This window comes from Lissotriton vulgaris, chromosome 5, assembly GCF_964263255.1.
Source record: "Lissotriton vulgaris chromosome 5, aLisVul1.2, whole genome shotgun sequence".
Classification (NCBI taxonomy): domain Eukaryota; kingdom Metazoa; phylum Chordata; class Amphibia; order Caudata; family Salamandridae; genus Lissotriton; species Lissotriton vulgaris.
In genome coordinates, this window is record NC_141693.1 from 723,755,817 (window position 1) to 723,780,661 (window position 24,845).

Consider the following 24,845-nt stretch of genomic DNA (forward strand, 5'->3'; position numbering starts at 1 on the left):
TCATAGACTGTCATGTTTAAATCATAGCAAGTCTTTTTTGTTACTAAGTGATAAATAAGTTTGAATTAAATTTGTTAACTCAGCTGACCGAAACTTGGCAGAGGAGCCCTGGACAAAGGGTTACAGAGGTGCTACACCAACCCAGACAGGAGATAGTGTATTGGGGCAGGTAGAGCTGAAAGAAACTAGACAGTGCCTGGGGCGCACAAGGCTTCCCCTTGCATAATCCGGTCAAACCGGGTTCTGGGGCACACCAGCCCCAGTCCCAGTGCGACCCTGGACAAAGGGAAAGGGGTGTAACCACCACCTTCCTGGGTCCCACCTATAGGAGGGACCTAGCAGGTAATCCAGCCCCCTAGATTGGTATAAGAATGGGAGCAGTGCCAACGCACTCAGATTATCCTGACTGAAACTTATGAAAAGAAACTCTGGACCCTTCGACATCCTACTCGATGTAGAAGACTGAAGAATCTCCCTTGTGGTCAAGGAGTGACCACCCTGTGCAAACAGGCACCATCCAGCACCTCGACGTTTGCTTTGTTGCAGTTCCCGCCGGAACTCGAGCGACAGAGATCGACAAGACCCAGCGTGCCTGCCTTCTAACAGCCCGATCCACAGTCCCTGCAGAGCTGAGACCCGTGGAGGCGAACTGAAGCGTGGGGCCCGCCATCTTGGAAAGACCACGAGGCTCTGACCGTGCAGCATCCGAGGCCCCCTCGAAGCTGTGCATTGGGGTTTGAGAAGCCCCAGTCCTGAGCCTCTCTTGCACCGAAGCTCACCCCTCTACACTCACCGAGTGCTGCGTGGGGCCCTTCTGCATCTTTTGGCTCAACGCGTTGGTCCGGTCACTTGCCCGTTGGCTTGTGGCCCCTGTACCGACGAACTTTGAAATCTGACTCGTGAGTCTGGTTGCTCCAGACTTGCCCTCGCTCCCCTGAAAAGGAGCACCCGCTCTGACCCTCCTGGTCCGAATGTTAAGCGATCTTCGAATCCTGCGTGGGTTGCGTTTGCCAAGAGTTGTTTTCTCCAATCAGGAAGCCGACACCGCCGACAGCGAGAGCCTTCGTGGGACAGCTCGTGATCCACTCCTGGACACCCTCGGTGCCCCAGAGTCTACGTGGCAGCGGAGACAAGCTTCCCGTCATCGACCTGAAAGCGCCCGACATTGCCTGGTTCCTTCCTGGTTCCAGCCTGGTCACTGCTGAGTGGCCCTGACTCTGTCCCCTCTGCTTTCAGATCATCTATATCTTTGATCCACCCTAGGATCACACCGGACACTTTTCTTCACGACGCCTGCAGCATCTTCATCCTCAGGCACCATCAACCTGCGTGACGAAACCCGACACTACTTCGCACCTGTGCACCCGCTTCCTGTGGGTGAGGTAACTCAGCAACGCCGGTGCTCCTGTACTGGTACACATCGCTAGTATATGTGTCTAAAGTTTCATCCTTCTAGGTTAAGCGGAAGTCTCCTTTTGCAGTAACTTTATAACTTTTACGCATCATTGACATTGCATTGGTGCATGTGTGTGCTTTTAGCGCTGCACCCGAATCCCGCGGGCTTTTCCAGACTTCAGCATTGCTAGTCCCGACTGCTCCCAGCGATTCCCTAGGCCCTAGGCCTAACCACTGTCCGATGGTATCTCTTATACCACTTTCTTAATATATGGTTTGCGTGGCCCCCCGGCCTCATCCATAATTGTGCAACTTTTATATGTTTAACTGTGCTTTTGTTTAAACGCTTGTGCCTCTGCACTCATAAAGAGTACAGAGGATTATTCTAGTAATAAATACATATATTTTTATAATATATAACTTGTGTGGTGTCCTTTCATTTGATATTACAGGATTGTGATTGGTAAAACAGCTTGCTTAACACGACCTCTTGAGTTAAGCCTTTAAGGCTGCTTAGTCCATGCTACCCTTAGGATAGCTTGTCTATAAGGTTGACTTACAACCATCACCATAAGGGATTGTTTGGACTGATACAAGGTGCCCCCAGAATTGGAGACATCATGTATCAGGCCAACTTCTCACAGTCACCCTCTTTGGTTCAATATATTTTAGAGACGGCTGGCCATTATCCCCCTGCTGCTGAAGAAATTAGACTACTCCCACTAGGGTTTTTTTTACAACCGATGGAAGATGCCAAGAAATAAGGAAGCAGGGGTTCCCCATATGGCTCACAACTTGGTTGATTACCCCATTCAGACCAGTAACCGTTTCGAGTTACTATCAACGCTAGAAGACATTGATTGACTGAGTGGGTGTGACACCATACAGTGGGATGTAGGGCAAGGGGTCAAAAAGATGGTTGACAGGAACAAAACACCTTGCACCTGTAATAAGTTGGGAAGTGGGAGTGTTTTCCCACGGGTTACATTGATTGTCAGTGCAGGTAATACCCATAGGGGTTCTGAACGGAGGGATAATCCTGCCGATTTAGAGGTCCTCCCTCCTTTGAGAACCATTAGTTTAGGTCAGCCCCTAACAACTGTTGTGAATACAAAGGAGTGTGTGACCAGCATTGTGAATGTAGGCTCTAGCTACATGAGACCATCTATAGCTCTATCATCTTGGAACATAGCTGGATTAGAATCAAAACTATTGTCCACAGATTGGTCAACATACATAGAGAGCATGGATGTATGGGCTTTCCAAGAGACATGGTCTGTAGAAGGAGCTTTTCATGTGGGTTATTTAAACTTCTTTAAAGCAGCGTCCAAGGGACCGAGGGGTAGACTAGTTGGCGGATTGACTTGTTGGGTACGGCAACTCGAGGGGATAAAGGTGGACGAGGTATCATTGACCGCCCGGTTATTATGGCCATCCGGGTTAGCTCACCAAAGGGCCTCGATGTAATCATATAAAACGTATACTCGAGGGGCCAACCGGGTGGTAGGAGTTCTAAAGTTATCACAATCCTGGAAAGTCACCTGTCTCAAGAGGTAAAAACTAGTAACCAGATCATTGCTGGTGATTTTAATACTTGTTCGAACCCCTGGACTTTGAAGATGGTAGGCTCAGTGAAGATGTGAATGCATTGTGGTGTGTCCCTCACCTGGACCTGCAACCCATAAGAAAATGGTCTGAGGCCGCCCTCCAATTGAAGGGTTTGTGCCTGGAAATGGGTTTGAGGGTGGTCAACGGTAGGACGCAGTTTGATAGGCAGGGTGCAATGACGTTTCATAATGGTAGATCTGATAGTCACATAGACTAAATACTTGTTAATGTGGAGCTGAGGCTGACAGTTTTAGACATGGAGGTTCAGAGTAGGCCAGAAAGCAACCACAACCCTCTGGTTTTAACAATTATTGATAGTAGCTTTTGTAGCAACATTCAGAGGGAAGGTGTTATTGATCTGGATATGGTAACTATTACCAATGACAAAAGAAGGGTACAGTGGCCTAGGGTAGTTAATAACGAGAGGAACTGTGCACAGATTAGGAATATGGTTTCAAGTTCGTTGTTGAAGCTTTGTGTTTGGGAGTCACAGGAGACGCTCAATGTCAACCTATTAGGTATCCACAGCGAATTTTGCAAGGGTCTAAAAAAGATTTTTATTAAAGAAAACCCTTGCAAAAAGATCAAACTGCTGAAGCCAAGTTCGTGGTGTAATAATACCTGTAGACAGGCCCATAAAGCCTTGGTGGAAGCTATTAAATCAAGGTCCCAGGATCACAATAAACAGTGTAGGGTTAATTATAAAGCCTCACAGAGACAAGCTAAGAAAGATTGGGATGAAGATCGATGGAAGGATTTGTTACAAGCCTGTAATGGGAGAAATATGACTCAATTCTGGCACCTACTAACATGGGGGAACTGCTTGCAATCCCAGACCGCGAGCAATCATGGTGAACACCAGCAATGGGTGTCATTTTTTGAAGCACAGTTCAAGGCAGCACATAGTAATGCTGAAGCTGTCCCGTCTATCCTTTTTGATGACCCACTGAAGTTCACACATAGAGGTGGAGTTTGTGTTGAAAGTAATCCCGAGTGGCAGAGCATCGGGGCCAGACTGCATCCCTGCAGATCTGTTTAAGCATGACCAAGATCTATGGGTCCTATATAAAAAGCTATTAACAAATGCCATAGCTAGTGGAGCCCCAGTCCCAGCATCCTGGTTTGGAGCAGAGATTTTACTGATTTACAAGAAGGGAGATCGCTCTGCTCCAGCCAATTATAGACCCATCAGTCTAATTGATACTGTTCAGAAGATTGTAGCGAGATTAGTGCTAGGGAGGATACAGGGATGGATGACCGAAGCTGATATCTTCACACCTTTACAGGCAGGGTTTCGGTCACATATAGGAACTCTGGACCAGGCCTTCAGATTTGTACTAATGTACTGGAAGGAGGTGACTCTAGGTGGGGGCATGCTTTTTGTGGATTTAAAATCCGCTTTTGATCTTGTGCCAAGGGCAAAATTGTAGAAAGTATTATTGGAATTGGGGATGCCCAAAGAGTTGGTTGCTATTTTGGTTAAACTCCACAAACATACTTATGCACAGGTTCCTTGGGGCATACCAGGTGAGGTTACAGAAAGATTTGAGGTGTGTAACGGCGTTAGACAGGGGTGTGTGCTGGCCCCCACCCTGTTTTCTTTCTTTATAAGTGGGGTGGTCCAGGACTTTGTGAATTACCCAACTGACACACCAATATTAGCTGGCTTGAAAGTGCCCCTGCTCATGTTCGCGGATGACACCCTGCTTATATCCAAAACGAGACAGGGACAGCAGGTGGCACGGTCTCGTTTTGAGGTGTTTTGTAGCGAACATGAGCTGATGGTCAAGGTAGGGAAAACCAAGTTTATGACGCTCCATGGGTCGAAGCCAGTTAAAGCACGTGTTTATATGGATGGTGATCCATTGGAGCAAACAGATGTTTTTACCTACTTGTGGGTAACATTCAGTGATAAATTGTGTTGGATGCCCCAAGTTGAAATGCTAGCACTGAAACATGCCCAGTTAGCCGGTGCCCTGATTAAAGAGCGGAGCTTGTCCTTAACCAAGCCCATTGCCCCTATTGTTGAAATATATACAACCAAAATCTTGCCTGCTATTTTGTATAGTGCTGAAATATGGGGCTTTAGTAACTTATCTCCACTATCTGCAGCCCAGAATAAATTTATGATTTTAATAGTAGGCTTGCCCCAATCATCTCCGCAAATTCCCCTGCTTCTAGATCTCGGTTGCCAGGCTCTTGAAGATGTTGCACGCTTTAGACCGTTGGCATTCTGGAGGCGTCTCTGGATTACTCCAGAGCTCTTCCTGTATGCCAAAGCCTTGTTGGAAGTGAGGGGCTTAAGTTGATCATATAAGATCCCATGGTTGTCTGAAATGAAGTCCCTGCTGACTGATATGGGGATGAGGGATCTTTGGGATCATCCAGACACAGCGGAGTTTCCATCAAAAAGATTCTATAGAGCTGCGTACTGGGAGTTGATCAAAGTTAAGAGATTCTCCTCCCAAATCAGCAGGTCATTGTCAAGGGTCTTTCTTGACACCCAGGATGAACCCCTCCTGGAAGGCTACTGGGACCTTATTACGAAGCAACTTGATCGTTAACTTTACCACCAGTTTAGAGCAGGTACATTACCCCTACGATGGCTAACTAGTAAATGGAACTCTGCTGGTAGTGACAAGTATGCATTTTGCTTAGATCACACTGAAAATATTGATCATTTTCTATTTGTATGCCCTGTTTATCAACAACCAAGGCGTATCTGGCGGAAACCAGTATGCTTGCTTATGGGAACTAGATCAGCAATAGTCGCAAGGAGAATACTGAAATTCGATACCTCCAACTCTGTTGTAATTGGAGTAGCAAAGTTTTTGAGCTGAGCGTGGGTTCTTCGTAATAAAGAAGGGGGGCAAAGTAGCTATGTAAAGATTCAAGCTGCGGCTACCGAAAGTAGGGGTTGGAGTTGGTAATTACCCTATGTTTGGAGCGTACTCACCCTTTTAAAAAAAATTAATACATGTATTAAGTCTCTTTGCTTGTTTACATATTTAAACCTTTTTAGAATTGGTTTTAAAATGTAAATTGTTATGTATTTATATATTAATTGATATTGATGGAATATAGTGATAAGTTTTAGAGTTTAGAAAATGGTGTTTTTTAATCTGGATGAAATTCATATCAATTTGGTTATACACTGTCTTTTATGATGAAGACTTGCAATAAAGACTTAATGACTGACTGAAAAAAGAAATTACACAAATTAAGATTCACAACAAATTCAACAAAATTCCCTTTACTGCCGCACCAAATTCAGCCTTATCTGGAGCCAGAGTCAATTTGGTCACAGTAATGGCTTACCCCAATCCGCAGAGGGTTCTCAATCGCCAGAACCAATTGGTTCCTTTTCAGCCACATTGTTGCCTGCCAGTTAGGATGGTAATGGGTCTCTTGGGAATGATGGCATATTGCATAGCAATAGTTCCACATGTAAGGCTACATATACGATTTCGACAAAACAAACAGTAGGGGAGGGCTAGAGGGACGTTTAAAGACCAATGCCTAAGTATTGTCCCCCAAAGGACTAACTTATACACGAAAAACTTAGGGGTCTAGAGGCTAAACCAGAAGAGTGTTTGCTAATGTAAAACCTATGTCTAATTAGTACTATAGGAATACAAAGAGTAACAGACCAAATCGCCAATAAATGAAACACCTGTAACCGTGAGTCACCCCAGTTGTTTTGGATTCCCATCAAAGTCTTACAAGATCAATATTATCATTTGGTAATCCCTGGCGGGTATTGTGTCTCCTCGCAGATATTTGTTATCAATGCGATAATTTTGCCAGTCTGTTCTTGTTTTTAATCAGGAAGGGGCCAACGCCTATTAAAGGTTTTTCTGTTAGTTCCCTATCCTATTTTAAATCACCACTCTTTCTTTTTGCACTGCACTTTTCCCACTGAATCAACAGCATTTGTGATACCTGTGTGATTGTGGTCGCTACCCCGAACCATCCGAGAGGGTATGCATGTGATCTCAATGGTCAGGAGACACAATACCCGCCAGGGATTACCAAATGATAATATTGATCTTGTAAGACTTTGATGGGAATCCAAAACAACTGGGGTGACTCACGGTTACAGGTGTTTCATTTATTGGCGATTTGGTCTGTTACTCTTTGTATTCCTATAGTACTAATTAGACATAGGTTTTACATTAGCAAACACTCTTCTGGTTTAGCCTCTAGACCCCTAAGTTTTTCGTGTATACATATACGATTTTACAGGAGTGTCTAGAATCCCAGTGTTCACAAGCAGGGTGCAACGTGGAGGATCTAGTGTTGCTTACACCCAGGGTCCATCAGGCACTGAAGTAGTGGAATACATCGCTAAGGAGAGTTAGTGAAATTCATGCGTTAACTATAGAGGAACGTTACTTCCTGATTTTCCAAGACGAAGTTCGACTTATACCAACATTTAGAGGAGATAAGTAATTTTACAAATAAGTCTAGGAATACCTATTTTTGCTAGTTTTTTTGTGCTGCAGTGGTTCGCATCAGCCAGACCTATAGGATCAGGGGCTGTATATATTGTGGGGAGATCATATCCAGTACTATCTTTCTTATTCTTCATGATACCTAGTTGTTTTTTTGGTCTTTATATTCATTAGGTGTCACACCCTCAATACGGGTGCTGTACGTTTAGAGAACTTTGAAGCACAAAATGTTCTACTATTGTTGATTAGGTAAGATGTGTTCCCATTTATACGGTTAGTTGGGTGTTATACCAGTTTGATCTCTATTCCAATCACTATCTTGGTGGTGGATTCTATCTTCTCTATTTTGTGGTGTCACAAAAATAGTTTTTGCCATGTCACTGGAGGAGGGCTTACTATTATGATGATTCTTGTACGTTTTTTCATTCCCGCTCTTCGAATGTGAGAATGGGAACCACCAGCTCTTGGGGTAGATATATTGTGTATGTATTTTTTATTTGGATATGGACAGATTTAGAACAAGGGTATTAGTACCTGTTTTATCTGTTTTTGCAACATACCTCTTGGTTCTGAATGGTTTCCTCACGGCGCAAGCCTGTGGTGTTTTTTCTTCTTCTTTCATTCTTGGGAGCAAATGGTTGCAAGTCTAACTTTTGTACTGTCACCAACGTCACATATTGCTTTTTTATTTTATTTTTAAGTTGTATTTATGTAAATGTAAATGTACAGGAATTTATATAGCGCAAATCACCGAGCGGTTTCTAAGCGCTTGCTTAGGGAACCCGTCCTGGTATTCCCCTGTGAGATAACCCCGGCAGGGTATCCGCAAGGTGAAAGCCAGGCATCCCGCCGCGAGGGGCCGTTGTGGAGATTAAGCAAGCTATTGCCCAGAGTCGCAGAGTGTGAACCCGTGAAACGAGTAGGCACCGGAGCGAGAATTGTCGAGTCCATGGACATTTTTGGGACTCAAGACCCCGCCGAGCCGGGAATTGAACCCTGGTCCCGGGCTGACCTCTGCTTCCAGGTCTGCCTCCTCTAACCAGTGAGCCACACTTCTCCACTGTGGATATTGCTATATTATCCACTGTTTTATTTGTAGCTCTAATATTATTTGCAGCCTTGAGAAAGTCCTTTTGGACAAAACACGTGTTGGCTGCCTGTTTCGGATGTTATGGAAATCTTGGAAGATATGAAATAAAGGGCATACAAAGGAAAATAGAGACCGTCTTATGGACTTCCTTTTTTGCATATTTGGGTGGCTCAAGCCAGTTATACAGATGTGGACTTCTTTTGGTGCCTCTGCATTTGTTTATCGTGTATATAAACCTCAAGTGGGACGTCTTTCCATCTTGAGAGTTGATTTAGCCTCCTACTGGCAGAGGGAGGTTTATTGCTTGGAGAGCACTACAGCATACCAAATTCCAGAGAAATATTTCCGACAGACGAAGGGGGTAGCTGTGCATCTGGAAAGTGGCATTTCTGCTGTTTTCTTTTTTGTGAAATGACATCGCTAAGGAGAGTTAGTGAAATTCATACACTAACTATAGAGTAGCCTTACTTCCTGATTTTCCAAGTCGAAGTTCGACTACACACTAACCCAAGGTTTCTGCCAAACGTAATCTCACCTTTTCAAATATAGATTTACCGATTTTCTTCCTGAAACTAGAGATGGTAGCAGAAAAGGCACTGCATACACTTTGTTAAAAGGGCCTTCATGTACTATGTGGAAAGAACCAAAACCTTTCGAAAAACCCAACTATTTGTAGCTCAAGGAAGGGTAATGCCATTTCGAAGGCAGGAGTTGCGAAAGGGTAATGCCATTTCATAAGCAGGAATCACGAGGTGGATTGTTAAATACATCCAAATTTGCCAAATAAAAGCAAAAATAGTCTTGCCCACTGCTCCAAGGTCACACTCTGAAAGAACAAGCATTTGCAATGCAATAGGTCTCGCATTATTAAAGTTAGAGCTATTGGCATTGTAAATGGCAATGCCTTTTATTTATGTTTTTGCCTTAAGCATTACAGTGCATATACTAGAGGTCTGCAAATGTCACATGCCCGAGCCAGAAATATCCACTTGTGCAGGCTTCTGTTTGGTTGGTATATTATATGCGGCAAGTTGTGATATTTGCAGACTACCACATGCCTTTGGCTAATTCATATTAAATAGCCAGCTGATATTAGTCCAGTGCTTCAAACCTTTGGCAAATGCATTTTTTGTGGACAATGAATGCCCAGTAGTGCAGGCCTCAGGGAAGGCAAGTGATGTGATCAGGGAACATTCGTCCAAATTTTAAATGTGTTTACATCTAATATTGAAGGATTATGACTCATATTTCCAACATTTAACGCAGCAGCAGCATAGTAATATTGATGCAAATAATCTCTGTGATGTTTGAGAGGTACCATTTTGGTCTAAAAGAAACTTTTTTATAGAAGTTACATGAAATATAAAAACAGCATGTCTCTCCAAAATGTCCATTATAGACTCTCAGATATCACCCACATTAAAAAGGAAAAACAGTATTTAAAACAATCTGTTTAAAAAACGAATTAGTCAAGTTAATCAGGGCAATACTCAGCTGCAGAATAGAGCAAGCTTTATAAGGAGGCCTCCTGAAAGGCTCTTTGCCCATGCCTTAACATGTCTCCACTGCTGGGTAGGCCAAAGTTTTCTGACTCTCTAGGTGTAGTGCTGCTAAAAGATCTTTAGCAACATGTGCACCGGAAAGGGTACCTGAAAGTACAACTAATGTAAGAGGATACACAGATGTGTACTGCATCATTTTTTACCCTTTCCAAATCAGACACAAAGGCAATCTATAACAAGCAGTGCATGCGTGCTGCTGCTAGGCTCAACCTAAAAGGGTAAGTTACTGCAAAAGTGTAGTTTGTGAATACTGAAAAGTAGTAAACTTAATTAAAAAATGTAAACTCCCTCAAAATGTAGCTTGTGAATCCGGCAGCTAATACCTTGTTCAGTGCACCTAAGTATGTGTCTTGCATGTGTGTTATATTATACAAGTGAAAAACTTATAATCAAGTGTGAATGTGAGAGGTTCCAAAGCTTTTGACCCAAAAGTGGACAACACTACACAAAAGAACCAGTTGTTGTTGAATGGTTGCACAGATTGATGCTGTGGTGGCGCTGACTGATATTGTGGTGGCGACGAGTGATGCTGTGGCGTTCAGTGATGCTGTGGTAGCGCATAGTGATGTTGTGGTGCCCCTGAGTGATGCTGTGGTGGAGCTGAGTGATGCTATGGTGATGCGATAGATAGATAGAGTGAGGGTGATAGATAGAGGGAGGGCGACAGATATATAGAGTGTTATGTGGCATTGAGTGGTATTTGGAGTGTATGTTCCATTGCAGAGTGTGTGAGGGTGCAGAGTGTGTGAGGGTGCAGAGTGTGTGAGGGTGCAGAGTGTGTGAGGGTGCAGAGTGTGTGAGGGTGCAGAGTGTGTGAGGGTGCGCAGGGTGTGAGGGTGCGCAGGGTGTGAGGGTGCGCAGGGTGTGAGGGTGCGCAGGGTGTGAGGGTGCGCAGGGTGTGAGGGTGCGCAGGGTGTGAGGGTGTGTGAGGGTGCGCAGTGTGTGTGAGGGTGCGCAGTGTGTGTGAGGGTGCGCAGTGTGTGTGAGGGTGCGCAGTGTGTGTGAGTGCGCAGTGTGTGTGAGTGCGCAGTGTGTGTGAGGGTGCGCAGTGTGTGTGAGGGTGCGCAGTGTGTGTGAGGGTGCAGTGTGTGTGAGGGTGCAGTGTGTGTGATGGTGCAGTGTGTGCAGTGTGTGAGGGTGCAGTGTGTGCAGTGTGTGTGAGGGTGCAGTGTGTGTGAGGGTGCAGTGTGTGCGAGGGTGCAGTGTGTGAGGGTGCAATGTAGGCAGTGTGTGTGTGGGTGCAGTGTGTGTGGGTGCAGTGTGTGTGAGGGTGCAGTGTGTGCAAGGGTGCAGTGTGTGCAAGGGTGCAGTGTGTGCAGTGTGTGTGAGGGTGCAGTGTGTGTGAGGAGCTATGACAGAAGAGAATAAAGGATCTAAGAGGTGTGAAGACGAAGTGTTGAAGACAACACACACATAAAATCAATACAACTGCACAACCAAAACCCTTGCACACTAATCCTCACCTACTTGATGTGTATATACCAGAACTATGCAGCAACCCTCAGTACAGGCATCACAGAGTAGTGCTTCAAAACACATTGCAGATAGTTCAGAGCCAGACCGCACAGAGCTCAAAAACCAAAAAAACACAAGCATTTCCAATGCAATAGGTCTTGCATTTACGCGAGTTTGAGCTATTTACGTTGGAAATAACAAGGCCTTTTATTTTTGTTTTCGTTTTAAAAACATAAATAAAAGGCATTGTCATTTACAATGCCAATAGCTGAAACTTGTGTAAATGCGAGACCTATTGCATTGCAAATGCTTGTTTGTTTTGGGTCTAGTTAGAAATAGTATTAACAGTCTAGCGCTCCTCATGGTTAAAAAAAAAATGTGAAAAAAATACAACATTTATGTATACATAGAGCGACTTTCGGCCAGCCCTATTTGTTAATTGGTCAGTCCATGTGCCATCACATTTTGCTTCTGCCCACCACAACCTACCGCATATGGTGACGTGTCAGCCCACTTCAGCCATTTGCTCTCTTCATTGTGACAGCATTTTGCTCTAGCACATGTGCGGACAATGTAGTCCACTTCTTTCCAGGGTTGATGGGCCCATTTCTACTTTTATTTCAAATTTTTAAATCCCTTCTTCCTACAGTTCACTTTTATTTATTTATTTATTTGATTTATATAGCGTGTAATCACCCCGGGGTCTCTAAGCGCTTTTCCAGGTATGTACCAACCAAATTCTACAGCCGATCGTCAAAAACTACAGCACACCCCATGCTTGCTGAAAAAGCACTGTTTTCAATTTTTTCCGAAAAGGCAGCAAGTTGGATTCTTTGCGCAGATCGGTAGGTAAATTATTCCAAACAGCTGACTTTCTTTTTCGGCAAACATATTTGCCACCTTTATATGGTAGTATTTTTACTTTTTATTACTTTTACATTTTTAATGCCAATTGAATATGTTTGTAAAAATAGATTTAAAAAAAAAGGTAGGACTATCAAGGACTGGCCTATTGACTTTGTATTGCGTTACAGTATAAATCATGCATACCAACTCTAATAATAATTGTCTTTTATGTAGCACACCATGTCACTGTTTCTAAGTGCTGATAAGAACATATGTTAAAATCACTAGACCATAGCTACTCAAATTAGCGACATAGGAAGGATGAAAGACCACTTGGCTTTGATGGAAAATAAATTGTAACCTGCATGTCGTTTATCCAGAGGGGACATACACCCTCCACATTGGAAAGCCTTAACCTTTTCCCATCCTCACAACCTACTGAATCGTGCTCCTGCAAAAACATAACCTTCCTATGGATTACCAACTGCTCAGACTCTTGCCTGCTTCCCCCAATCACATTGCAAGAAGAGCATAAGAGTGGAGCTGTTCCGGAGAAGTCTTATCCACACGTTTCTTTGTGTGTTGTCGGGGGCAGTTATTGTTCAAATAGTGTGCGTGGCCAAAAACGAGGTCGACAAACTAGCGCAGATTGTGTTGTTTTCTAAACACTGGACTGTATTTGTTTTTTTTTATATATACTGGAATCCACTTACTCGAACAGACCGAAACTGGGTGTGAACGTCAAATCCTTTGAGGAAAACGAGGCTCGCACATGGGCAAACCTCACACATGCCGTGAATGAGTGGAAAAGGACACGGCCAGCCGAGGTGTCAGCCGCGCCGAGGCCAGGAAGCATTTATCAAACGGAGCGCCGAATTGACCGAGCAGAGCGCGGGCATTATTCGCCCACAAAGGCAGGTGCGAACCGAACGCGCCCCTTCCTTAGCGGCGCTAGTGCACAGAGGGAGGGGCAGACGGGCGTATGACGACGGGTCCAGAACGCTGGAAAGAACATCAGAAAAATAAGGATCGTTAAAATACACAACGTTTTCCTGTACTAGTCTGGGGTAATGAAGCGTGGGCGGACGGAACTCATTATGTAGCAAACTGCTATACTCTGCATTATGGAGACTGTGTTCTTTGAAAAATAGTACTCCGTGATATAAATACCAGCAGTACCTTTAGTATGAATTTATCTCAAGCCTGGATCAATTTCTGATAATCTTCATAATCCATCACATGCTGCATAATATGAAGATTTTAACAAAAACATTTGGTTTGTAGGGTAAATGCCCAAAAGTTACTAAAAACGCAGCAATATGTGTTGGTGCACAGTGGTAGGTCCTTAACAAACAAGAAATTGGACAAACCGAACATCGCCGCCGGCCTGCGACCAGGAAGTCAGGCAGGCCGGGCGGGACAACCGGAAACCGGAAGTAGGAGGGCGGGAGCCTACCCCGCCTCCCACGGAAGAGCCGCGGCTGTTTTGAGCACCGGAGCGTGGTAACCGGCATAGAGGAGCCCTGCAGCTGCCGATTAGAGGAGAGCCGCCACACCAAGGAAGCCGGTGAGTGGGGCTTCGCCTTGTTGCTTAGCTGCAAGGGCGGGGGGGCGTGTGTGTGCGCGCATGCGGCGGCGGGGGGCTGTGTATGTGTGTGAGCGTGCGTGCGTGTGTCTTGGAGTCTGTGTGTATGCGTGTGTGTATGCGTGTGTTTAAAAGAGGCCGATGACTGTGGTGGGGGGGGAGGGGGTGTGTGTGAGCGAGTGTCTGTCTGGCTGTGTTTGTATATGCGCGCGCATGTGTGGCAACGTGAAGAAATCGGAGGGATGTGCACGGCGCGGCGCGGGAAAGCAATGAGCGAAAGCGATCGCGCTCTGAGAACGAAACCGAAGGCACGCTCACACAGACAAAGAAACATACTGAAGGAAACTGAAGGAAAAAGCGCGTGGCACTATCCAGCCGAAGAGAAGCGCGTAGCACTTTCTTGTCCTTCATTCCCCAAGTCAGCTAGCTATAAGTCTCCACCTGGACGCATCCTTCGGATGCTAATTCCAGGCTCGACCTAAAAAGGGAGTATCAATGTCCTTATTAGGAAATATCCAGTTGGCAAACACATTTCTAAAGAGGCTACCTGGACAAACCACACATGTTCACAAAACACTACTGGGTGGATCTGCACGCCAGACAACAATCTCTAGCGGGACAAACAGTTCTACACACATTATTTCAATCAAATACACCACTAACACCTTAAGCCACTACAAGAGGACAACTGCTTTACAGTCTTTGCATAGCATGTGTATCTGTAGCCAACACATGCTAAGAATGGAGCATTGGCTCAAAATTGACCCTGCACCTGAGAAACACGAGCAATCTATCTTGTAACAGCAATGTTGCATCATATTTCAAAGGCAGAACAAAATATAAGACAAATAGCTTCCCAATGAAAAGATAAAACAATGGCTTTTTTGATTGTAGAAAACGTGGTCTGTTTTATTCCAAAATGTGTGTTCTTAAAAGACACGACAAAATTGCTCACCTGCTTGAGCCCTGAAGAAGTCCTAAGAGAGATGAAACATCCCTCTTAGGACTTCTTCAGGGCTCAAGCAGAGTCTTTAACTGATGTCGTTTATTGTGTTGACAGTTTTGATAAATTATTTTAATCAGCAAAGGGCATGTGGTGTATCTGAAGTTAGTGCTGTATCTATATGAACAGGTAGCATCAACAAGGCTTCATGTAGCCCATCATTTCAATGTAAAGATTTGGGAATAAGTGTACCCCGCTGCGTGTATACGGGTGTCGGGTTCAGAAAAATTACAAAGAGAATGGAGCCTTTTACGTACTCTGTATCTAATCGTAGTGTGTAGTGCTGCAGATTCACATGCACCCTCCCCGGCAGGTAAAAGATGGTGTGAACTATACACAAAATTGAAGCATGTTCAACAGAAAACACTAACCTGCATACTATATCTTCTCTCCCCGCATGGCAGAGAAAAAAATATGATCTAACAAAGGAGCCGTTGAACATGCACACTACCTCGAGGAAGAGGAGAGACAACGTGTGACGTCAACAGTAAAAGACTTTCTCGAGGAAAAAACAACGTGCAAAGTCTGGGCCCAACACTAGATGGAAGGAGTGTGCACAGCATGTGAATCTGAAGCACTACACCTAGGAATAGATGCTTTCAGAGTAAGTAATATACTCCTTCTGAAGGTAAGTAACTTTTTTTTAATAAGCTCAACATGGTAGGAGATGTTATTTATCCATCAGCATAGTTCTCATTTATGCACTTAAGCATATTATCAGTTACAAGGTTAATTTTTATTTAATGTATGTACACCTTTTACCTGCTAATTTTACATCGTAAGAATAGTTTGTTTATGACGCAATTTATTTCTGTCCTTGTGACACAAATAAAACAAGCACTCCACTAATATTAGTAATTTTTTCCTTTGATGTACAATCTGAAAGACGTTTATGGTAACGAAGTAAAGATACAAATTTGAAAGTCAATTATGTTTTATCGTTGTAGGATAACATTGGTGAACTTGATGCAGATAGACAATGCGATCTGAAAGCACGAAGGATAAAAGAAGAGGATGAAGGGGAAAGAAAAAAGGCAGTGTTGTTTGAATCAAGTGAAATGTATGACTCCGTTTTGACAATAGAAGAGAAAGTGCCATGTAGATACCCATTGGATTTTGAAGAAGCAAGAGTACTTTTTTTGGTGGGACAGTATAATGTTAATGAAGCCAAACAGTATTTTCAGTTGGATGGCCATGCAACTGACCATATCGAAATTCTTCAAGACCATAGTGCTCTTTTTAAGGTACTTGCTTTTTTTGAAGAGGATTATGAGAGGCGTTGTAAAATGCATAAGCGTAGAATTGATATGCTGGAACCTCTGTGTAAAGAGATAAACCCGCAGTACTACTTGTTGATTTGCAGACAACTTCAGTTTGAATTGGCTGATACATATTATGAAATGATGGATTTGAAAATAGCTATTGGCAACAGGCTGGATGAGCTTGATTGTCACACAATCAAAAAAATTAACACACTTGCACTGTCAGCAATTAAGTACTATGAAATGTTTTTAGACTCATTAAAGAGTCCAGATAAGAAGTTTCCTGAAATTCTTGAGGAAGATGTTGTACGCCCAGCATTAGTGGCAAAGTTTCATATTGCACGACTTTATGGCAAGCTTATAACCACAGATGGGAAGAAGCAGCTTGAAAATATGCAGACTTCGTTGGAATATTACTCATTTCTTCTAAACTATTGTGAGAAAAGCGAAGATGCTATCAAGGTTGTAGAAACTGAATTAGAACTTAGTAAGGAAATGGCTGGTCTCCTTCCGACACAAATGGAGCGATTGAGGGCAAAAATAGCATCTTTCCATTAACTTATCTCACCATTTCAATATTTATCATGAATAGCAATGAGTAATATTAAAGTGATTATCTTAAAAAGTGCTATTCATATTTGTGTCTGGCTTTCTTTTCTTCTAAAAAGATGGGAGCTGCGTGCCACAATATGTCTGAATCAGTGTAACTTCACTAAAAATGTTGGACACAGCCTTTTTAATTTATAATGTAACGTAGCTGTTTCAAAATGACTAGCCCCCATCTGTTATTTATTTCGGTATCGTCCAGTCATTGTAATCATGCTAGCTGCGTGCTTCTTGGTAACTGCTCTTGACTAAAATAATCCTAATCAAGTATATCAGCTTTGTTTTCTTTTTTGCACGCTTTTTGTTATAATTGAAGGACTCATTTTTCAGTTTTTTATGGTATACGGATTTATTGAGCGCAAACAGGTACCCTAAGGCCTAAGGTGTCAAGGCACTAGTCCACGGGAGACATCGGCCAAAGACGATTTACTTTGGAAACAGGCAAGTTTTTAGTTCGTTTTGTTCTAAATTGAAGGAGGTATATTCCTCAATTAGCGTTGTTACATTTATGTAGAGCAGTGATCTCCAACCTTTTGTGTAATAAGGACTACTTATTTTTAATGAAAAGCATTGTGTACTACTGATATTATTAGTGTTGTAATAGTAACCACATCAGGCAAGTTTACATTAGTGACCACTGTATGAAGGGGGAGTATTATGTACTGATACTGGCTAGGCTTCACTATGCAATACTCTCCCAATACCCCAAAGATGGTACTTGTATTCACAATACTAAATCCTTGACTCAGTCCTGGTAGAGTGGCAAAAAGCAGTCAGGCTTTACTAGAGGAACATGTGTTAAGCATTTCAGAGTAACAACATGGACAATAAGTAATTGACATGACTTGAGAGAAATACAACACCAATTCATAAAAATAAAGTGGATTTGTATATAACTTTAGACACCAAAAACGAAGTCAATCTGATAAGTATAACTGGAGTTATACATTTTAGAAGCAACATTAAATCAGTGTGACACAATACTGCAAATCTTTGTAATTGCGGTCAATGGGAAAAAGCACTAGTGACAATTGGTCACATGCAAGTCGAGTTGCATGGAACCCAAGGAGGGTAAAAGTGATGCTGGGTCCCAGTACCAAGTCCCGACAGTCAGTCCTGGCTGTCATTGGTGCTGAAGTGGGAGCTGTAGTGGAGCTGGTTTTACAACTTACATGGTGCTAGTGAGGAAATGGGTGAAAAAAGTCACTGGTGAGGTCGGATGAAGGTGTTACGGTGTTCCCCTTCGAGTTACAGGGTCGTGTAAAGGTGTTGATTGGTGGACTGGCCACCGTAAGCTCAGTAGAAGGTTATTTCGACATCTGAAGTGTACAGGTAGCTGCTTGAAACTTGCTACAAGTCAGGACTATGTTCCCCACAATCCACTGGACCATTTAATTTTGGGCGATCCCTCAAAGAGCCCGATGGCCAGTAATTATTTGGTTGTGGTACGTTGTTTTTACCTGCGGTGTGCAGGGGACTGGTGGCACTAGTCCAGAGGAGTCTGGAGTTGCCTTTTTGCCTTTGCCTCTCAAAGTGGTCACTTTTCATGGGGGAACCGTTCTTCGGTCAGGGGCGAGCCATCGTGCAGCTTTAGGAAGGTTTCCACAAGAGCAGAGTATCATGCCTTTGGTTTGTGCAGCTCCTGTTGTTGCAGACTCCTGTCTCTTCTGTGTCCTTTGTTGCGAATCCGATCAGAACTGCGGCTCTGGTGCCAGGGGTAGCCCTTAAATCCTATATTTATGGGCGTTAAGGGGTGTGGGTACAAGTGGCCAATGGACTGCTAGCCCCAGCGGTTAATCCACCCCTGAGGTGACCACATCTGGGCCTGTGAGTCACCTTTTCTACCCTGAACCCTTTATTCTGCCCCGTTTTAAAATGACACAAACCTTTCTAAGCAGAACAGCCAAGGCAGCCCACCCAAGAGGTAAGGCTAGCCTTCTCTGGGTGTATACGTCCTGAATGGAAAACAGACATTACAACGCGGCTGTTCCCACGCCTAGCCTTTACCACGCGTGCACCTTTACAACGAATAGTCTTCACTACGCAATTTTTGACAGCGCATATGTCTTTACCATGTTAGTCTTTAGAAAGAATAAACATTGTAAAGGTATGCATGGTAAAGATATATGAGTGGTACTGGTGGTAAGGTCATATGGGTGGTAAAGGTGCCGGTGTGGTTAAGTAAGTTCATTTATTATATGCTCAGAAATAAAGACCATTGCATAAAATGCACTGATTCAAAATATAAAAATTTGGGAAACGATAAAAAGTCCTCTCACATATTCTTAATCTGACAAGCAAATGAGACGCAGGGATCACGATTGCATAATTGCTTTTATAAGTTCATCCGGGAGGCACTCCGTAGCTTGTGCTTTTTGGTTCATCTGGATAATCTGGTAGTCAGATATTCTTAAAGGCTATCGCCGTCATTAGAGGATACGGAGAAACCCTTCTGCTTCCTCTTGAAGGCCTGTGCCATGCCTCAGAAGAGTTGCCTATCGTCCAGTTAAGGTAAGGGGGATTGGGCTTGGGGCGGGGCAGGGGGAGGGAAGGGGGATACGGATTAGGGCTTCAGACGGGGGTTTATTTACAGATTCGTGCCAGGTGGAGGTCGCACAGGAGTTCGGCTTTAGAGCAGGGGTCGGGTACATTTAACAAGGGCTGGGCAATGGTGCGGGTCTACCTTTAGGTTTCAGGGCAGGGGTGAGGACAGATTAGGACTTTAGATAGGGGGTGGGTTCTTATTTAGGGCCTGGGGGAGGTCGCCCTGGGGTACGGTTTTAGGCCTCAGGGCAGGGGCCGGGTTAATTTAACAAGGGCTGGGCAAGGAGGTTTGGGTTGTTGTGCTGTATTCTACTTTTAGGTCTCCAGGCCGGGGGCGGGTACATTTAAAAACAACTGGGGGCTGGGGGGGTTCACGCTAGTGTCTAGTTTTAGGACTAAGGGCAGGGGTTGGGTATTTGATAAAAGGGATAGGGTTTGGGGAGGTGTGGGGGCGCATGGACCAGTTTGAGGGCTGAGGGCAGGGGTCAAGGAAAACCTTTACCACGCTTAGGCTTTTAACATACATGCCATTACAATGAACTTTGTTGTAAAGACATGCATGGTAAAGACATACTAGTTCTAAAAATGCGTGGTAAAGGTTATGCGTGGTAAAAGCATTTTCATTGTAACATGTGTTGTAAAGGCATGCATTGCAGCAAATGTGTTCCGTCATGCAACCCTCCTGAATTCCTAACTTCCCACTTGCCCAGGTGTAAATGTGCCAGGGGCAGAGGGAAGGCTGTTTCCTCCTTTAGGAGGCAGCCTGGTTGCATATCCCAGGTGGTGTAGGCTTTGAAGGTCACCACCTTCATGTTCCACTTCACTAGCCATGCCTTCAGGGAGGGAAGTTCCCTCTTTCCCTTCCCAGGCCATATTTTCTAACTTTCGGAGCTCACACCTCCTGGCAGGGAGGGGTCAGATTCCTGTCTTGGCAGCAGCAGCTGCAGGCTGGGAACCAGAGCACAGGGAAGGCTGGAGCAACCAGGTGGGCAACCTCTAATGTAGCCACCTGGGTGCATGTCACATTGACCTCAACACGAGGTGGTAAGACGTGTTGTTTGATAACAAATATAACATATTATGGCAGTAACATAATGGAGCTGGCGACCTCAAGTTTCCCGGTGCCAGGCCATGTTATCCTATGGATCACTAATCACTTACAATATTGCTTAATGGTAAAGTCTACTATAGGGACATATAAGCTTGCACTTTCATGTCCACACCTTTAATATAATGCACCTGGTGTTCAGGAGGCTTTCCTTAGGGGTGACTTGCATATAATAAAAATAGTGCATTGACTTTGCCGCACTGCTGTCATTTATTTACTTGGATCACTCAGGGCGGAAGAAATGGTGCTTCAGGCCCTAGTGACCCCTTTAAAATCCATGCCCTGTTAAGCACTGGTACTATATACTAAAGATGTATAAGGGGGTTAAAGTCCTTGCCAATTGGGGTTGCTAATCACATGTATTCATTTTAGGGAGAGAGCACTGACAACTGGCACTGGGGCCTGAGCAGCAGGCTACAAGTGCTCTTTCAGAGTTATTACCATCAGAATAGGAGGAAAAAGTGGGTGGTGACCATACAAAAAGGGCACTTTCCTACAGCCACCATATCCAAGATTACCAGCAGTTATCACCTCAGTGCATCAGGAGGGTTGCCAACAGTAATGTAAACAAACATTTGCAATGCAATAGGTCTCACATTTACGCAAGTTGTAAATGACAATGCCAATAGCTTAAACTCGCGTAAATGCGAGATCTTTTGCATTGCAAAGGTTTGTTTTACTTTAAAACTGAGCACAGCGCCGCTTCAAGGACAATGCGCTTGGTTTCTTTTAATTTTTTTTTACTTTAACACTGAGCGCTGAGTGTTAAAGTTAAAAAAGAAAGAAACCGAGCGCGTTGTCCTCAAAGCGGTGCCGGGCTCCGTTTTAAAGTAAAAAAAAATTAATAAACAGAGCATGGTGTCCCTGAAGTGGACACCGCGCTCAACATGAAAAATGAAGAAAATTAACATTGAAAATGATCGCAGTGTCCCTAAAGCGGGTGCTGCAATCATTATGCACATTCCCCAAAAAGTATCTCCCATTGTCCCCATCAGTGCCAACCAATAACAAAAGTAGCCATGCCCCCTAGATAAGGTTTCAGGACTGCTGACTGAGAAGCGCAGACACCCACGGACGTTTTTCCTGGATGTTCTTTGAATTAACTCCAGTTTCATCGATTCCCTACATACTCGACATAGGGTAAAACATTGCTGTGTCACTTTAAGTCAAATTATTCTTTTAACCTCATCTCAAGAGATTCGGCTTACCTGAGCCTTCCTGACAAGTGCAGATCTTTCTGGCAGCCTCCACTCAGCGAGGGACGCCTTGGGATACCTCCCACTTGCTGGGCTGTCCTTTTGATCCTGAAGAAGACCCGCTGTGGCACCATACAAACACTGTGTGCAGCGAGAGTAGGAAGTTACTCTATGATTCAAGATAAAGCAGGGGAGATATGTAGAGCAGAGTGGGTCACTTAAGACCACTTATGTGTATGCAAAAAGGGGGGAATTCCCCTTGTTGGAACTAGGGCTCTCATACAGCCAGCAAGCTAGGGGTCATGCTTCATCATATGAGCCTGCCCCTGGTCAGGTCGGCGCTGCAATACCCGACGGGCACCCAGACCGAGGCTCTTTATCGGGGATCTTTTGTTCTTGCCGGTGGGTGCGGTGGGGGTGAGGGGCCTAGTGTGTGTAGATGTGAGGGGTTGTGAATCTAAATTAGGTCAGTTAGTCTTAACAAACAGTTTATTAAGAAGGTAAACTGCCTAATTTAAAAGAGCAAGAGGGGCAAAGGACTAGTGACAATGTATCTAGTTGTATGTGCCCAGCTCTCGGGTGATCAACATGTTTCGTGCCATCAGTGTCAATTAGATCAGGGCACTTCCTCAGGATCAAAGTAACGCTATCTACACCAAAAGGGTAAGTGAATTCTACATACCACGTTCTCTCGTTAATAACCTATACTGTCGTCAAGTAACTACTTGCAACAGTAGTCAGCGGTTGAAAAGGACACCGATTGGGTCCAGCGAAAAACGCGTCTAGCGTACGACCTACCCTGCCGCCGATAGATACATTGTCACTAGTCAACTAGGTCAGTTGTTAGGACTAACTCACCTAATTTAGATTCACAACCCCTCACATCTACACAGACTAGTCCCCTTACCCCCACCGCACCCACCGGTAGGAACAAAAGGTCCCCAATAAAGAGGTTTTGGGCATCAGCTTAGGGGTAGCATTAGTGTTACTGTTTAGTGGGAAAAACGTTAATTTATGCAAGGTAAAAACAGCACAACTCAATGTAATCATTAGTGCGTTGTAATAATTCACATGCACGTTTTGACAACAATGTTCTTTAATTGTAGAGTACCCCTGACGAAGGGCCAGGAATAGGCCTGAAATGCATTGGGTTATGTGGATCAATGAATGAGGATTACATATGTACCGTGCTACAGCATAAGGCCAGGATTGGCATGTCTGCAGTTGATAAGGATTAAAAGAACATAAGTTGTCTCTCTTGTGAAAACAAGAACTTATGATGAAAACGATAAAATTGGAAGAAATGTGAATAAAAATGATGAAAAGGGTTCATTTTGCACCAGAGTCATGCTTAATTCATGCTGTGCGTCCGGTTGGGGTGACACATCACCCCATCTTGACTTGTTTAATTATCTACGTGGATTAGGGCAGACCACGTCTCCCGGGCTCACACGCAATCAAATTCAAGATGGAACAAGAGTTCAGGATAAAAAGAAAATAAAGGTGTGCACGCTGTCAAACTCCTCTTTTTTGCAAGTATTACTATCTGCCCAGCGACGAGTTGCACCCATGATTTACAGTGAAGAAGAAAATGGACTTGATGTTGTCACGAGAGACCAGAAAAAGAACTTTTTCTCAAACAGTGTTCCTTTGAACTTTGCAGTTTTTAAACGCGACAGTTGTTAAACAAGGCTGAATGTGTCTGAATTTATGACGGGTTCGATATTAAGCATGTTCTCGTGCAATGAATTTGTATAACTGCTGGCATAAACATGAAATATTGGACTGTATATAATTAACGTTGAAGGTCATCTTAGGGTGGGCGGGGAAGTCAGGTTTGATGCGTAGTGAGGGAGGAAGTGTTACTTATACATCTCGGTAGATAAAGCAGTGTCACAATTTACATTGACGAAAGCAGTGGTTTTTGGGACATGTAGTAGATTTGTTTTTTTGGCAAACAGCATGAACGTCGTATTCAGAAGAGTGGGCTTATTTAGAACGTAACAAGGTCACCAGGGTAAGATGAAGGGGAGGTTACCAGTGAGAAAAGACTTCGTCTTTTTAAATGAATAACTAATGTGTTTTGAAGTACATGAAAGGAAGGGTGACTGCCTAGCGCAGCATGGAAGAGGGAGACAAAGAGTTAATGGAGGTGGTTTCGAAAAGGAGGAGGGCAGATACAGAACCGAGGTGTTAAAAGCACAGATTTAGGAAAGTTTGTAGTACGTGGAGGCTTGTATCTTCAATCGTGAAGCGTTCATGGAAGCTGATGTAGAAGGTAAAGGTCCGGGGTGACTTAGTTATTGGGCTATAAATCGTTTGTGAAGGGGCGTCACGTTAATTTACTGGGATGAAAGTTTCAGGGCTTAAAATGAAGGGTTTACAATGTGGGAAGTTGAGAGTTGGTTTTGGGCATCAGCTTAGGGGTAGCATTAGTGTTACTGTTTAGTGGGAAAAACGTTAATTTATGCAAGGTAAAAACAGCACAACTCAATGTAATGATTGGTGCGTTGTAATAATTCACATGCACGTTTTGACAACAATGTTTTTTAATTGTAGAGTACCCCTGACGAAGGGCCAGGAATAGGCCCGAAATGCATTGGGTTATGTGGATCAATGAATGAGGATTACTTATGTACCGCGCTACAGCATAAGGCCAGGATTGGCATGTCTGCAGTTGATAAGGATTAAAAGAACATAAGTTGTCTCTCTTGTGACAATAAGAACTTATGATGAAAACGATAAAATTGGAAGAAATGTGAATAAAAATGATGAAAAGGGTTCATTTTGGCATCAGTCATGCTTAATTCATGCTGTGTGTCCGGTTGGGGTGACACATCACCCCATCTTGCCTTGCCCCTGTATAGTGTACCATAGGTGCCCAGGGCATAGGTGCATCCAAGGCCTACCAGAGGCTGCAGCATGTGTTATGCAACCCCTGGCTGACCATCCAACCTGACACCACAGACTGATCACTCATCTTGGGCAAGGTGGTGTAATCACCCCTTGCTTAGATATAGTATACCTATATCTAACCTTATATATAGACACATATATACCTATAAGTCATTCCTATGGCAGGCCTTGACAATCCTGAAGGCAGAGTGCTTGGTTTTATGTGAAAGGGTGCT

The 24,845-nt window shown here is 43.9% G+C and overlaps 1 protein-coding gene across 1 annotated transcript in view; it reads left to right on the plus strand.

Moving 5' to 3' along the window:
* KIFBP (kinesin family binding protein) overlaps positions 1-17,136 on the plus strand; it is a 606,159-nt gene extending 589,023 nt beyond the window's left edge. The window contains exon 7 of the mRNA XM_086922159.1: positions 15,946-17,136. Within this exon, the coding sequence (XP_086778285.1) occupies positions 15,946-16,818 (873 nt within the window). The 3' untranslated portion in view covers positions 16,819-17,136. The remainder of the gene's footprint in view (positions 1-15,945) is intronic.
* Positions 17,137-24,845: the final 7,709 nt, after the last annotated feature.